Below are 13,757 nucleotides of genomic sequence, written 5' to 3'. Positions count from 1 at the left end.
TATGGTGGTACAGGCTCGCTGAAACATCGCACTTTACGCTCGCTGAAACATCGCATGTCACACCAACGTATATACTACAATAACATGCAAAAATATACTCTTTGGAAAAATAGAATTTTCCTACAAAGAACGCCGTATGTATTCAAATTACAGCAGCTATAAAATGTCTTGGCATGGCAGATTAACTACAGTAATATGAAAGAAGGGGGTGGCTATGTAACAATGGCGGAAAACCTGAAATGACACACAAAGGTGTGTTCCTTCTGCTGAAGTTGCGGAGGGACCGACTAATGGTTAAAGCGTTCGCTCATCACGCTGAAGACCCTGGTTCGATTCCCCACATGGGTACAATGTGTGAAGCCCATTTTTGGTGTTCCCCGCTGTGGTATTGCTGTAATATTGATAAAAGCGGCGTAAAACTAAACTCACTCACTCTCTCCTTCTGCTGAACGTGTATGGCGCGGATGAAACCAATACGAATAAAAGAACCGTGACCAACGGATCAAAATAGGTTTAAGGGACAGAATCACTCCGCATCCAGTATAAATGTTATTTTATTATCACGTTTACAAAGATCGATACGTGTCGGTTTTGTGGGATATTTTGTAACATTGGTGATGCACGATTGGTGTGGCAAGATACTGTTACTACACCTCACGTTACCGTGATTTAAGCTTTAAAAAAGGTTAACATTGAACTGGAAAAGGTTTATGAGATTTGAGGTGAGCAAATTGCAGCAATATGACGGTTGGGACCCCAGGAATGCCATACACACATCGAGGAATCGAACCCGGGTCTTCGGCGTGACGATCGAAAGCTTTAACAGCTAAGCTACCCCATCGCTCCTCACATTTTATTACCGTGTGGCGATATATTTGTACCCCTGCATATCCACCTCCTTACCGCGCTGCATATTATGGATGTTTATAAAGATTAATATATAGATTACTCAAATCCGTGAATACTTCGCGGTTGATCGTACGATTTCGTAGCAGTTCTTGATTTATGAACTGAGTATATTTATTACGCTCTTGAAAACACTATTATGTCAAACTTAATGTGTAGTGTCGATGTAAAGGTTTGGTTACAGTGCATTTCTTAGCTTAGTCATCAACTGCGTTTGTATGGAACCCCGGATATGCCGAAATTACGTAGTTCCTTTCAACTTCGACACAAGGGAATTTGACTGTAAACCACCACCTACCTACGAGCGTGTATAACATATCCGAAATCACCACATACCCACCAAGGTCCCCGAATCCTATATCGTTCTGAGTTGTTGAGTTCATTAAAACATGCTGAGTCAATTCCAAAGTATCCCAACTGAAACGTTGTAAACGGTTGAGCATCTGACACAAACCCACCACGTCCATATCCCATCCCGAATTGCATTGTATATCACACATACTCCTAGAACTGACACACAACAACTTATGTTATGGATTTACAACTTCTTAATATTTACAACACGACGTTTCTGGGCTACGTCTTGCCCCTTCATCAGGTGAATGACAGAATATGATACAAGCAAAATATATAGTATGTACAGGAAGCCAGTGAGATAGTATTACAGATTGAGATGTACAGAGATTAAGTGATGTGTTTAGATGAGATGTTTAGAAGTAGCCCAGAAACGTCGTGTTGTAAATATTAAAGAAGTTGTAAATCCATAACATACCTTGTTGTGTTACCTCCCAACTTCTAAATGCCCATCAAGCATCTAGAACTGATACCCTCAAAACATTTATAGGTTTGAATGAAAACTGCAAACATTACACTCTTGAAACAGCCGTGATGTTGCTGGATTATTGCTGAAAGCGGCGTAAAACCATACTCACTCACTCACTTGAAACAGAACCTGCACGATTTGTCCATGTTATTCCTTTGTTATTTGATATCCCAGTAAACACGCAGTTCATGTGTTTCTAACTTCTATGAAATCATTTGATAATTGAGCCATATATTTTATGGAAATCAGTGTGTAAACACCTGTTCCTCTGGACCCTCAGCTCAGGGTTCATGTTCTGTATACACGGATGAGTGTGGCTTTCACCTGATGATACACTTGTTTTACAACTTGCCACACGTGGGTGAGTGACATGAGTTATTCGGAGATGTCCTACAGATATCATTACTACAGCGGCAGAGGGCAGGGACAGCGACCAGAGGACCTGATATCATAGACCGTGTAGGCTGGTTCCTTGCGTTATTTTCTCTGTCCAAATACATGGTGAGTAGGCACCTATGTTACTGAATATGGTGGCTAGAAATATAGTTTATTTATTAAAGAGTGGTTTGGTTGTTAAGATGTGTTTCAGCATCGAACATTTAGTACTTTCCCAATCACAATGGAGATTTCGAGTATTATATATTCATCACTTGGATGGGAAATTCCAGAATTTTGTGCTACCAGTGGTCTGTGGTTGGGACTCTATTGCCTACCACAAGCTGTGATTAATTTACAGTATTTTGATTTTAAACCTAGTTAATATGACATTATTATTTATGCATTAATATATATTTACAGCACACGGATTATTTTCTAACAATTGTCAAGATAGGGTGTTCTTTTGCACTTTCTAATTGTGTAACCCTTCCTTGTTATTTGTTGGTTTCACACGGAATTCTTTTGTACAAGGATTGCTTGGTTAACCTATCGTTTCAATTTGGCTGTCTACACATCCTAATATTTAATGACTGTTTATGTACAGCTTGTGTTAATTGTGTTAATCGCTGAATTAAACAAATGGTTTAGTTATGTCCCGTATGCCCATTTTCTAACCTAATTTGACTCAATTTCGTGTTTTACAGATGTTGCGTTTGTGTGTTCTGCTCTCACTTTTGGTGCCCACCCTCTGTTCGCTGATTGATCTTGACCAGGAATGGGAACGCTTTAAGTCGCAGCACAAAAAAATGTACCTAAGTGATGAAGAAGCTGATAGGTGAGCGTTTGTTTCAGATAATTAATAACTGTAATTAATGCATTCAGGTAAACATGTAGTGTGTGTGTGTGTGTGTGTGTGTGTGTGTGCATTTTCACCTCTGTTTTGCCTTCGAAAACTGATTATTCTCTGAAGTTGATGTTTGTATCAGAGAGCAGGTGACAACGTATTGTATGTATGCCATGTATAGTGAGTGTGTTTGTTTCAGACGAGCCATATGGGAAAACAATGTTGGAGTGATAGAACGTCATAACCTGGAGGCGGACCTTGGGCAGCACACCTACAGACTCGGACAAAACAAATATGCCGACATGGTAAGCTCCAATTGCACATGATTTAAGCTTTAAAAAGTGTTTAGATTGAACTGGAAAAGGTTTATAAGATTTGAGGTGAGCATATTGCAGCAGTATGACGGTTGGGACCCCAGGAATATCCTTCATTCATCGCGGAATCGAACCCGGGTCTTTGTTGTGACGATCGAACGCTTTAACAGCTAAGCTACCCCATCGCTCCTCACATTTTATGACCGTGTGGTCTGCGTTTGGGAGGTCTGCGTTATGGGAGGATACCCCGTATGGCGATATATTTGTACCCTTGCATATCCACCTCCGTACCGCGCTGCAATGGTGGATATTTATAAAGATGATAGAGATTACAAAGATTCAACACGAATATATTCCATCTAGCCTGCTAAGTGTGAAACATGTATTAGATGGTTGGTTTTAACGGGATGGAACAGTATTTCATTTATTGCTGGACTAGCGTTATAAATGAAAAGGAAGATATTTGTTTTGGGAAGTAGTGGCCAATATGTGTGGATGGCTATACAGGGGTGAGAAGTAGCAGCGAGAGCATATTACTCAATCACCTCTCCGCTGTGACCAAGCAGACGAGGTGAGCATAGCGAGCGAATGAATTCCACCTACTGTAAAGCAGGCTGGAATTATGATTATGGGTTTCCGCTGTGAAAGCGGACAACCAGCAGCATAGCGATTGAGAACTTCTCACCTCAAACAGGCCATACACACCATGACGTTTTAATTCATGAACAGTGAATAAAAGGTACAATGTATACATATTAAATTTCCTAGACTGCAATGTACACTCAATCAGATAACGGGAACAAGTGAGCACGGTGAGGGAGGGCGGGTTAATAGCTTTGCGCGACAGGCGAGTTCGGTGGTGACGCGAGAAGTGAGGTAACTCACCGTTATCTGTCGCGTGGTGTGATGACGTAGCAACTGATGACGTCATCTGTTCACGTAATGTTTGCGGCTGCGCGTGCCAAGGTCATGTTTATAAACAAAGGCACGTGGTATGGCGACGCCAACAATAACACAATTTAGCGGTTAACGCTAAATGCGATTATTGCTGGACTAGCGTTATAAATGAAAAGGAAGATATTTGTTTTGGGAAGTAGTGGCCAATATGTGTGGATGGCTATACAGGGGTGAGAAGTAGCAGCGAGAGCATATTACTCAATCACCTCTCCGCTGTGACCAAGCAGACGAGGTGAGCATAGCGAGCGAATGAATTCCACCTACTGTAAAGCAGGCTGGAATTATGATTATGTGGTTTCCGCTGTGAAAGCGGACAACCAGCAGCATAGCGATTGAGAACTTCTCACCTCAAACAGGCCACCGCGATACAAATCGCCGGCCATCCACACAGCACGATATAGGTATTAGAAAACAGTGGATAGACGAACAGCAGAAACAATCCAAAATTAGCGCAAAAATTATGAAAAGCGTGTGCTCACTTATTGCCGTTATTTTAGCATTATCTGAGTTAGTTGGCAGTTAAAGCATTGATAATATTGTGCACGAAAGAGTCCATTGCACTGAGTGACAGGTGCACCCCGTCAGCCAAGTAATGTTCCGAGCTACATTTAACTGGATCAATCTGATCGTGGCGGACGCTGATCCCATGTAGCTCTTCAATTCTGTTAGCCAGTCTTCGATTGAGCTTTTTGCGAGAAAGTTCAAGCTTTTTAATGTTCCCAGCCGCCGGCCACACAACACGTGGCAACATGAACGACCACACCAACCTGGTGTCCGGCTGACGTAGCTTGGCATACAGCAAATCGTATAGGATGTCGTCGTACATGCACCTGGCGGACATTTGGCACATGTCGTTTGAACCTAAATGGATCACGAGCCATTTGGGAGTGGTGTTACCCGCAGAAGCCAAGAGATTGTTAAGGGAAGATCGGAAGTGGCGCCATCGCCTCCCGCCTCGGACATGCCATCGTGTAGTGCCAAGACGTTGCAAATGTTGCTCCAAGCTCCCCTCGCTCTGGCCATGTAGCTGTCGCCAATTACCCAGGCCACATCTGTAACATAGATCTGACAGCAGAAAAATTGCTACAACAACGTAATTAATAGAAGGCAAGCTAGATTAAGTTAATTATTTGTGAGTATTTTATTAGAACCTAATATAGCCTTGGTATGCGCGAGATGACCATCTACCATAATGCTGAATTATACTTTCATCCAAACCATTAATCGCCGCAGTTGTAGCAGCGCCTATTCTGAAAGAATGTGAGGTATACTGGGTCACGTCATAACCGACATGTGATAGCGACTTATTGAGAATCGCCTGAAATTGATAGCGCGTTAATGACGAGCCATCAAAATGGACAAACAGCTGTGAGGTAGTGCATGGTCTGGACGTGAGATACCCAGCGAGCGCGCTAACTGGGCATAGTTCTGAGACAATAGGAGAAATTGAAAGCACTGTTCCTCTACCGAACTGGTCAGTTTTCGAAAACCTTATGCGCAATGTTAATCCCCGGTCGGAAAGTGAAACATCATTAATTTGCAGTGAAGTTTTTGAATCATCGGCCTGTGAACTGCAAACCAACTCGCTGACCCTAAGGAAACCAAAACAGGCTAAGGTAAATGCTGTTTTAAACATCTGAGCTTCGTAAGAAGAGCTGCAGATAGCAGGCAAAGCATTGACGATTCGCTGAAGAATTGGAAAAATTATGGGCTTCGCTAAGTGTGAAACATGTATTAGATGGTTGGTTTTAACGGGATGGAACAGAATTTCATTTACATGGATTGTGAACAGAAGCGACAAAACAGTCCAGTCCATAAGAAAGGAGTCGATTGTACAATTCTAACATGAATATGTATTTTTTCAGCTGTACTACAGCTGTACGATGTTGTTTGTAAACAATCTTGTCTGAACCAGACAAGTCACGACGCTGCATAACTTAAAGCAGGGATACTCAACAACGTTACTCTACTTTATATAGTCTCCCTGCTAAAAGCCATGAATTTCTGTGAATCCATGATCAAAGTTTTACGACACGCTAAATAAATTACAGCGAACTGTCTCACTACCTCCTGACAATCCTGCTTTGTATAAGTCCCGGTAGTGTTTGGGCCATATAAACTAACAATATGCTGAATTGCTGTTACAGTCTTACGAGGAGTTTCTACAGCAGATGACCGGTTACAAGAGGAGTCGGGACGATGCGTCGACGCCTATCCTGAATGTCAGCACCTCGGACCTGCCCGACACAGTGGACTGGCGGAGGGAAGGATATGTCACGAATGTCAAGGATCAGGTCGGTCAGTCCTAACATTTGATCGGTGCGTGTTGTGTCTAAAGTTTTAAATGATACAACATCCTGAACATCAAGATTATGATCTGGTTTATTGTTGGGTTTTGATCATGATACATTGATACACTTTTGGAGTAGGGTAGAGGAGTATAGATTATTATAAGGTGAACTACTTACTGTAGGTCTGGAGTTGTAGGTGCTAGGTTCCTAAAGTCATCAGGCCACACTGTTCATGTATGTAGGGTAGAGGAGTATAGATTATTATAAGGTGATCTACTTACTGTAGGTCTGGAGTTGTAGGTGCTAGGTTCCTAAAGTCATCAGGCCACACTGTTCATGTATGTAGGGTAGAGGAGTATAGATTATTATAAAGGTGAACTACTTTACTGTAGGTCTGGAGTTGTAGGTGCTAGGTTCCTAAAGTCATCAGGCCACACTGTTCATGTATGTAGGGTAGAGGAGTATAGATTATTATAAGGTGAACTACTTACTGTAGGTCTGGAGTTGTAGGTGCTAGGTTCCTAAAGTCATCAGGCCACACTGTTCATGTATGTAGGGTAGAGGAGTATAGATTATTATAAGGTGATCTACTTACTGTAGGTCTGGAGTGTAGGTGCTAGAGTTCCTCAAGTCATCAGGCCACACTGTTCATGTATGTAGGGTAAGAGTATAGATTATTATAAGGTGAACTACTTACTGTAGGTCTGGGTTATGTAGGTGCTAGGTTCCTGAAGTCATCAGGCCACACTGTTCATGTATGTAGGGTAGAGGGTATAGATTATTATAAGGTGAACTACTTACTGTAGGTCTGAGTTGTAGGTGCTAGGTTCCTAAAGTCATCAGGCCACACTGTTCATGTATGTAGGGTAGAGGAGTATAGATTATTATAAGGTGAACTACTTACTGTAGGTCTGGAGTTGTAGGTGCTAGGTTCCTAAAGTCATCAGGTCACACTGTTCATGTATGTAGGGTAGAGGAGTATAGATTATTATAAGGTGAACTACTTACTGTAGGTCTGGAGTTGTAGGTGCTAGGTTCCTAAAGTCATCAGGCCACACTGTTCATGTATGTAGGGTAGAGGAGTATAGATTATTATAAGGTGAACTACTTACTGTAGGTCTGGAGTTGTAGGTGCTAGGTTCCTCAAGTCATCAGGCCACACTGTTCATGTATGTAGGGTAGAGGAGTATAGATTATTATAAGGTGAACTACTTACTGTAGGTCTGGAGTTGTAGGTCCTAGGTTCCTCAAGTCATCAGGCCACACTGTTCATGTATGTAGGGTAGAGGAGTATAGATTATTATAAGGTGAACTACTTACTGTAGGTCTGGAGTTGTAGGTGCTAGGTTCCTCAAGTCATCAGGCCACACTGTTCATGTATGTAGGGTAGAGGAGTATAGATTATTATAAGGTGAACTACTTACTGTAGGTCTGGAGTTGTAGGTGCTAGGATCCTCAAGTCATCAGACAACACTGTTCATGTATGTTTCAGCAATTCGTGTATAGCTCACATGTCCATTATTGTATACAGATTCCGCGTGAATTGGTGTATACAGACTCCAGATATATCTGTTTATACAGTTACCTTGTCTATCTGTTTATAGACAGTCACTCCATGTGTATTGGTGTATACAGATTTCATGTGTATGAGCGTATACAGATTTCATGTGTATTGGCATATACAGATTTCATGTGGATTGGCGTATACAGATTTCATGTGTATTGGCGTATACAGATTTCATGTGTATGTGCGTATACAGATTTCATGTGTATGAGCGTATACAGATTTCATGTGTATTGACGTATACAGATTTCATGTGTATGAGCGTTTACAGATTCAACGTGTATTGGTGTGTACAGGTTTCATGTGTATGAGCGTATACAGATTCAACGTGTATTGGGGTATACAGATTTCATGTGTATTGGCGTATACAGATTTCATGTGTATTGGTCTATACAAATTCCATGTGTATTGGTGTGTACAGATTCCATGTGTATTGGTGTATACAAATTCCATGTGTATTGGTGTATACAAATTCCATGTGTATTGATGTGTATAGATTTCATGTGTATTGGTGTATACAGACATCATGTCATTCAGTTGCTGTATATAGAAACCATGTGTATTGCTGTATATAGAGACCATGTGTATTGGCGTATACAAACTCCCTGTATATCTGTGTATACAGATCGTATATATATACTGGTGTATACCGACTCGATCTGTATATGTATACGCAGGGTGCCTGTGGGTCGTGCTGGGCGTTCTCTGCCACGTGTTCCCTGGAAGGACAGCACTTCCGGAAGACGGGGCGCCTGGTTTCTCTGTCAGAACAGAATCTGGTCGACTGTTCAAGGGACGGTAGGTACTATATATGAAACCTTGTAACCTTTTAACGACTTTACACGTTTTCCATATTCCAGTTACCATAAGTGTTTCATATGTATATTTAACATCAACTCCAGGCGATAATCAGTATCAGTTAGTTCCCACAACATGTTCCATTTCAGATTTATTAATACTTGTTACATCTACACTTAGATCTATAGCCGTTATATTCTGATTTCTGCATTGAAGTCGACACATACGTAGACCTAGAGTTCAACTTTCTCAGTTTTCACACACACAAATATCTTGACGTACATATCGTTTAGCTGTAAAACGTGTGATCTAAAGTCAATAATCGATTATGGTTTAAGAGGTCAGTTCCCAACACTAATTACACACAAACACACACACTTAATATGAATCATGATCGTCCTGTTTTTGACCATGAACGTGATCTGTACTAATCTGACATCCTCGTTACTCCCACAATTTGCTGTACAACGGACGATGTCGGCTTAACGAGACTTGACTGTATATCCATAACATATAGTGAGTGTTTTAAGTGAGTCTAAACTTTTGAAAGGAGGTAATATATATAATAGTTTTATACTTAGGTAATTACGGCTGTGAGGGGGGATACATGACGTCCGCATTCGACTACATTCGTCAGAATGATGGCATAGACACGGAAGAGTCCTACCCATACGTTGCAGAGGTGAGAAGCATTCTACATGATCGCGATGATTGAGATGAAATGGAAGTATGTGAGAATGATTATTAAACCGCTGTCAACAATATTCCTGGAATATCCCAACTGGGGACACTAGAAATGCACGTTATATGTTTTACTCATGTCAGGAATCGAACGCGGTTTATTTGGTGAGACGTGCGAACGCTGTAACCTCTGGGCCGAACTCCATTTTAAAATTGCTAATGAGGAGTCTGGGAATTTATGCTTTGTTTCTCACATTTTGTGAGGAAACACACCGCATTTACTTCAATGCATCAACATATTCACTGTGTCTTTTTTATTCTAAATTCTTTTCCAGGATTTTCGGAACAAATTAGTTCCATCCCTTGTGCATATATCCCACCATTATGCATAGCTCAGGTGGGATGACGTTGTACATGTGTAATAACACCTTGAAGTTAGATGCCATATTATGAGAGCCGTATCCCGGATGTCATGAGGCTTCACTGCTTCAAACAGAACCTTTCCTGGTTTGATTCTATATGTCCCCCATGACCTGATACTTTTGTTTGCACCTATTTAAATCCTAAATAGACTTCCCAAGGTTAGTATGTTAGATTCTAATTTTTCATCCCGAAATTAACAGGTCACGTCAACAAATAATATAATAACCTTTTACATGTCTGATCCATAGCAAAAAGACTGCAACTTCAGCCGTGAGAACGTAGGCGCGACCGTTACCGGCTTCGCTGTTGTCGTGCCTGAGTCGGAGGATGCCCTGAAGGCTGCAGTGGCCACGGAGGGGCCTATCTCTGTTGCTCCAGTCTAAGTAAACTTAGGCTCAGTATTATTCGTTACACTGCTATACTGAGTCTAACAAAACCTTGTGGAAGGTCGCGTCAGGTAACCTTTTCAATTGACCAATCAGAACACAGCTTACCAAATCGCGAAAGTTGACATTCGCACATACCTTTTGAACTTTTACCTCGAAAAGTTTTGTACCCGAACGATTCCGAATGCTATTTTCCGTACGATCGCTTCCGAGTGATGCACATGGAGCACGCCACAACCGTGAGTAAACAGTCGCTGAAAATAGCGTTTTGTCAGTATTCAAGGATGTCAGCTTGCGGAAATATTAGCTAATGATAACCATGTCAACAGAAACCCAAAAGCGTATATTCTGCAGGTCATATATCTGTGTTTTATGCGGGTTTTCATTTGTTGTGAGATCAGTGTTGGCGACCGGGGAAGAGTAAATCCATTTTGTAAGTCCCGCCGAACCCTAAATAGTAGCCGTTGTCTGATTGGTTAAATCCGTTCTGTCGTCTCGCGTTTGATTGGACGGTCATAGGTCGCTCAAAGGTTACCTGACGCGACCTTCCACAAGGTTTTGTTAGACTCAGTATAGCAGTGTAACGAATAATACTGAGCCTAATTTTAAGGTTGTGTCGAACCTCAGATAAGTATACTTTCCTAAAAAAGAAACGCATATAGGAATTTCAGCTGTGTTTTTATGTGTATTTTGAAACATCTTGTAGGCTTTATGAGTCAATGAAATATAGCGAAATTACACACTGGGAATGCAGACCTATCCGTCTTTGGCACCAACTCGAGGAAAGTCAGTTTGAGTGTGACATGGAGACGTGTTTTGGCGCTGAAGTCAATACCTCGTGTGACCACCGTGGGCATCCAGAACTGCCCGACATCGCCTCGGCATCGAACGAATAAGTCTCAGAATCTCGTGTTGCCCAATCGCAGCCCACTCTGCCTGTAGTGCCTGTGCGAGTTGCTGAAGTGTCTGGGGCTGAGGGTTACGGCGTCGCACCCGTCTGTCCAGGGCATCCCACAGATGTTCGATCGGGTTTAAGTCCGGTGATCTTGAGGGCCAGGGGAGCACATTGATGTTGTGGTTCTGGAGGAAGTCTCTAGTGTGACGTGCTGTGTGGGGCCTGGCATTGTCCTGTTGAAACAACTCCCTCTGGCGATCAATGATTGGAAGGTGGTGTGGGTGTAGGATTTCGTCACAGTACCGTTGAGCTGTCAGTTTGCCCTGGATCATCACCAAATCACTTCTCCTACGGCAGGTGATCTCCCCCTACATCATAACACCTCCCCGGCCGAATCTGTCCACCTGGGGAACGCAAGCGTCGGCGAAACGTTCACGTCGACGTCTGTACACCCGCATTCTTCCATCGCGTCGTTCCAATAGAAATCGTGATTCATCACTGAACCAGATTCTACGCCAATTCGGTAGGTTCCAGGCCTGAACGTTGGTGCACCATTGAACTCGATGTCGACGATGTTGTTGTCGAAGCACATGGCCAAAATAAGGTCTTCTGGCACGTAAACCAGCCTCTCTCAACCTGTTCCTGACGGTCTGTACAGAAAGCCTCCTCAATCCGGGTATTTGTCGAGCGGTACTGGTCGCCGTAGCTGTTGACGCAGTTGATGTACCCGGATGTAGCGATCCTGCGCCGCAGTGGTCGCTCGAGGTCGCCCACTACGAGGGGCATCAGCTACCGAATTCTGCAGGCAATATCTCTCCCAAAGCCGTGAAATGGTGCTTTGGTGAACATTCATGCGTCGGGCAACTGCACGTTGAGACTGGCCAGCTTCAAGCAAACCAATGGCGATATGACGGTTGGCTTCACTTAGACGTGGCATTTTGCGTTCGTCAACAATATTCCAAATACAGTGAATAATCAACAGACAGCGATCAACCTTTTATACCCATCATTGAGACTATCTGATCCCCAACTTTCACGTGCATTGCATGTGAATTGTGTATTCTGTGACACTACACGCCGAAATTGAAAATCATGCTGTTAAATACGGGTATTTTAGGGATGGTGCGTTTTGTTGTGATGTTTCAAAACATAACCACCATAGGACTCATAAACAGAGCAAAACCTTTTGTAAAATGAATCACGTTTTAATTCATTGCTACATGAAATTGCTATTTTCATGATGCGTTTCTTTTTTGGGAGAGTATATTTACGTCGGTTCCTTCAACTTCGACACAAAGATGTTGGACTGAAGACTTAGATTTGAATACTCTTTCTCCAAACTGTCATTGTTTCCATTTTTTTTAAAAACGAGGTGTCCTTATTCTGATATTTTGTCTTTAACTTCTAATCCATTCCCTCGGGAGCGGTTGGGGTAGTCTCGTGATTAAAGCGTCCACTCGTCATATTGCTAAAAGCGGCGTCAAACCATACTCACTCACTCCATTCTCTCGGGGCTCTTTTCGAATTGTAAGGGACCGTTCATAATTTATGCCTGGGTGTGAGTGTGTGTGTGGTTTGATGATCTTTGGGGGCACCCATTTTGTTCTGGGGAGCGCGCGGTGTGTGTGTGTGTGTGGGTGGGGAGCAATTTTGTACATAAAAATATGCTTAAAATCATGCTTAGAAATTATGGGAAGGGGGGATCATTGATTTTGTACATGACATGCAGGGGGTCACTTATTTTTGACATAAATCTTCGGGGGTGTCATTCACATTGTACATGCTTCTCCATAAAAAATCATCCTCACACCCCACACACCCACCACCCCACCAAACACCCCCATCCCCTCCCAGCCATAAATTATGAACGGTCCCTTAGTGCGTTGACCCTCAACGACCTTTTTATCATATTAAACTGACAAGCCGTGATAGCTTCTATAATATCAACGGTACCTTTCACTCACTATATGCTCCAGTTCTTTTAGCACTATAATGTGACCAGATCAACATATATCTTCCAGTTGGAGCACCACGTGGGGCGAAGACGGATACATGCTCATGGCGCGTAACCATGACAACATGTGCGGGGTGGCCTCGGATGGAATCCTACCCCTTGTGTAGACGACATCTCACGTCATGAGGAGGGTTGTCGTTATATAATGTTACAATTAACGGCGACGTATCTGCTATTTAATAATATTCGATAACGTATTTCTTAAGTTTTGTTTGTTGATGATATAGGCCACTCAGCAATGTCAGCGATATGACTAATCGTGTCAGTTCAGTGACTATGAAACATCCACGGATCCGAGGACTTGTTTCAACCAAGTCATCAATCCCGAACACCCAAGCACCCAAGTTGCCTCTTTCGACAGCCATTGAATCTGGATCTTCACGGCGTTACTCAGCAAATGATTGACAACATTGGTGTATAAAACCCGGTGTCAATAAAGTCCCATTAAGCAATAATCTAGCTTCATGACTAAATTACCTACTC

The 13,757-nt window shown here is 42.4% G+C and overlaps 1 protein-coding gene across 1 annotated transcript; it reads left to right on the top strand.

Annotated features, from left to right (window-relative positions):
- The first annotated feature begins 2,128 nt into the window (after positions 1 to 2,128).
- On the top strand, positions 2,129 to 13,471 carry LOC124278386 (cathepsin L2-like). Its single transcript, XM_046714102.1, has 9 exons — positions 2,129 to 2,230; positions 2,812 to 2,942; positions 3,151 to 3,256; positions 6,370 to 6,516; positions 8,755 to 8,875; positions 9,457 to 9,557; positions 10,228 to 10,356; positions 11,618 to 11,658; positions 13,282 to 13,471. The coding sequence occupies exons 1-9, from the start codon at positions 2,228 to 2,230 to the stop codon at positions 13,379 to 13,381; spliced, it is 879 nt and encodes a 292-aa protein (XP_046570058.1). The 5' UTR covers positions 2,129 to 2,227; the 3' UTR covers positions 13,382 to 13,471.
- The last annotated feature ends 286 nt before the right edge of the window (positions 13,472 to 13,757 follow it).

Source organism: Haliotis rubra, unplaced genomic scaffold, assembly GCF_003918875.1.
Source record: "Haliotis rubra isolate DU_JTF1 unplaced genomic scaffold, ASM391887v1 Scf236, whole genome shotgun sequence".
NCBI lineage: Eukaryota > Metazoa > Mollusca > Gastropoda > Lepetellida > Haliotidae > Haliotis > Haliotis rubra.
Note: the sequence above shows the minus strand (reverse complement) of the source record. Positions and strands in the feature narration are given on the sequence as shown.

What these genes read in the sequence shown, in the direction of transcription:
- LOC124278386 (XM_046714102.1), top strand. An exon ending in TCACGAATGTCAAGGATCAG is followed by an intron (nt 6,517 to 8,754) that starts GTCGGTCAGTCC and finishes ATGTATACGCAG; the next exon opens with GGTGCCTGTGGGTCGTGCTG. An exon ending in GGCCTATCTCTGTTGCTCCA is followed by an intron (nt 10,357 to 11,617) that starts GTCTAAGTAAAC and finishes CTCCTACGGCAG; the next exon opens with GTGATCTCCCCCTACATCAT.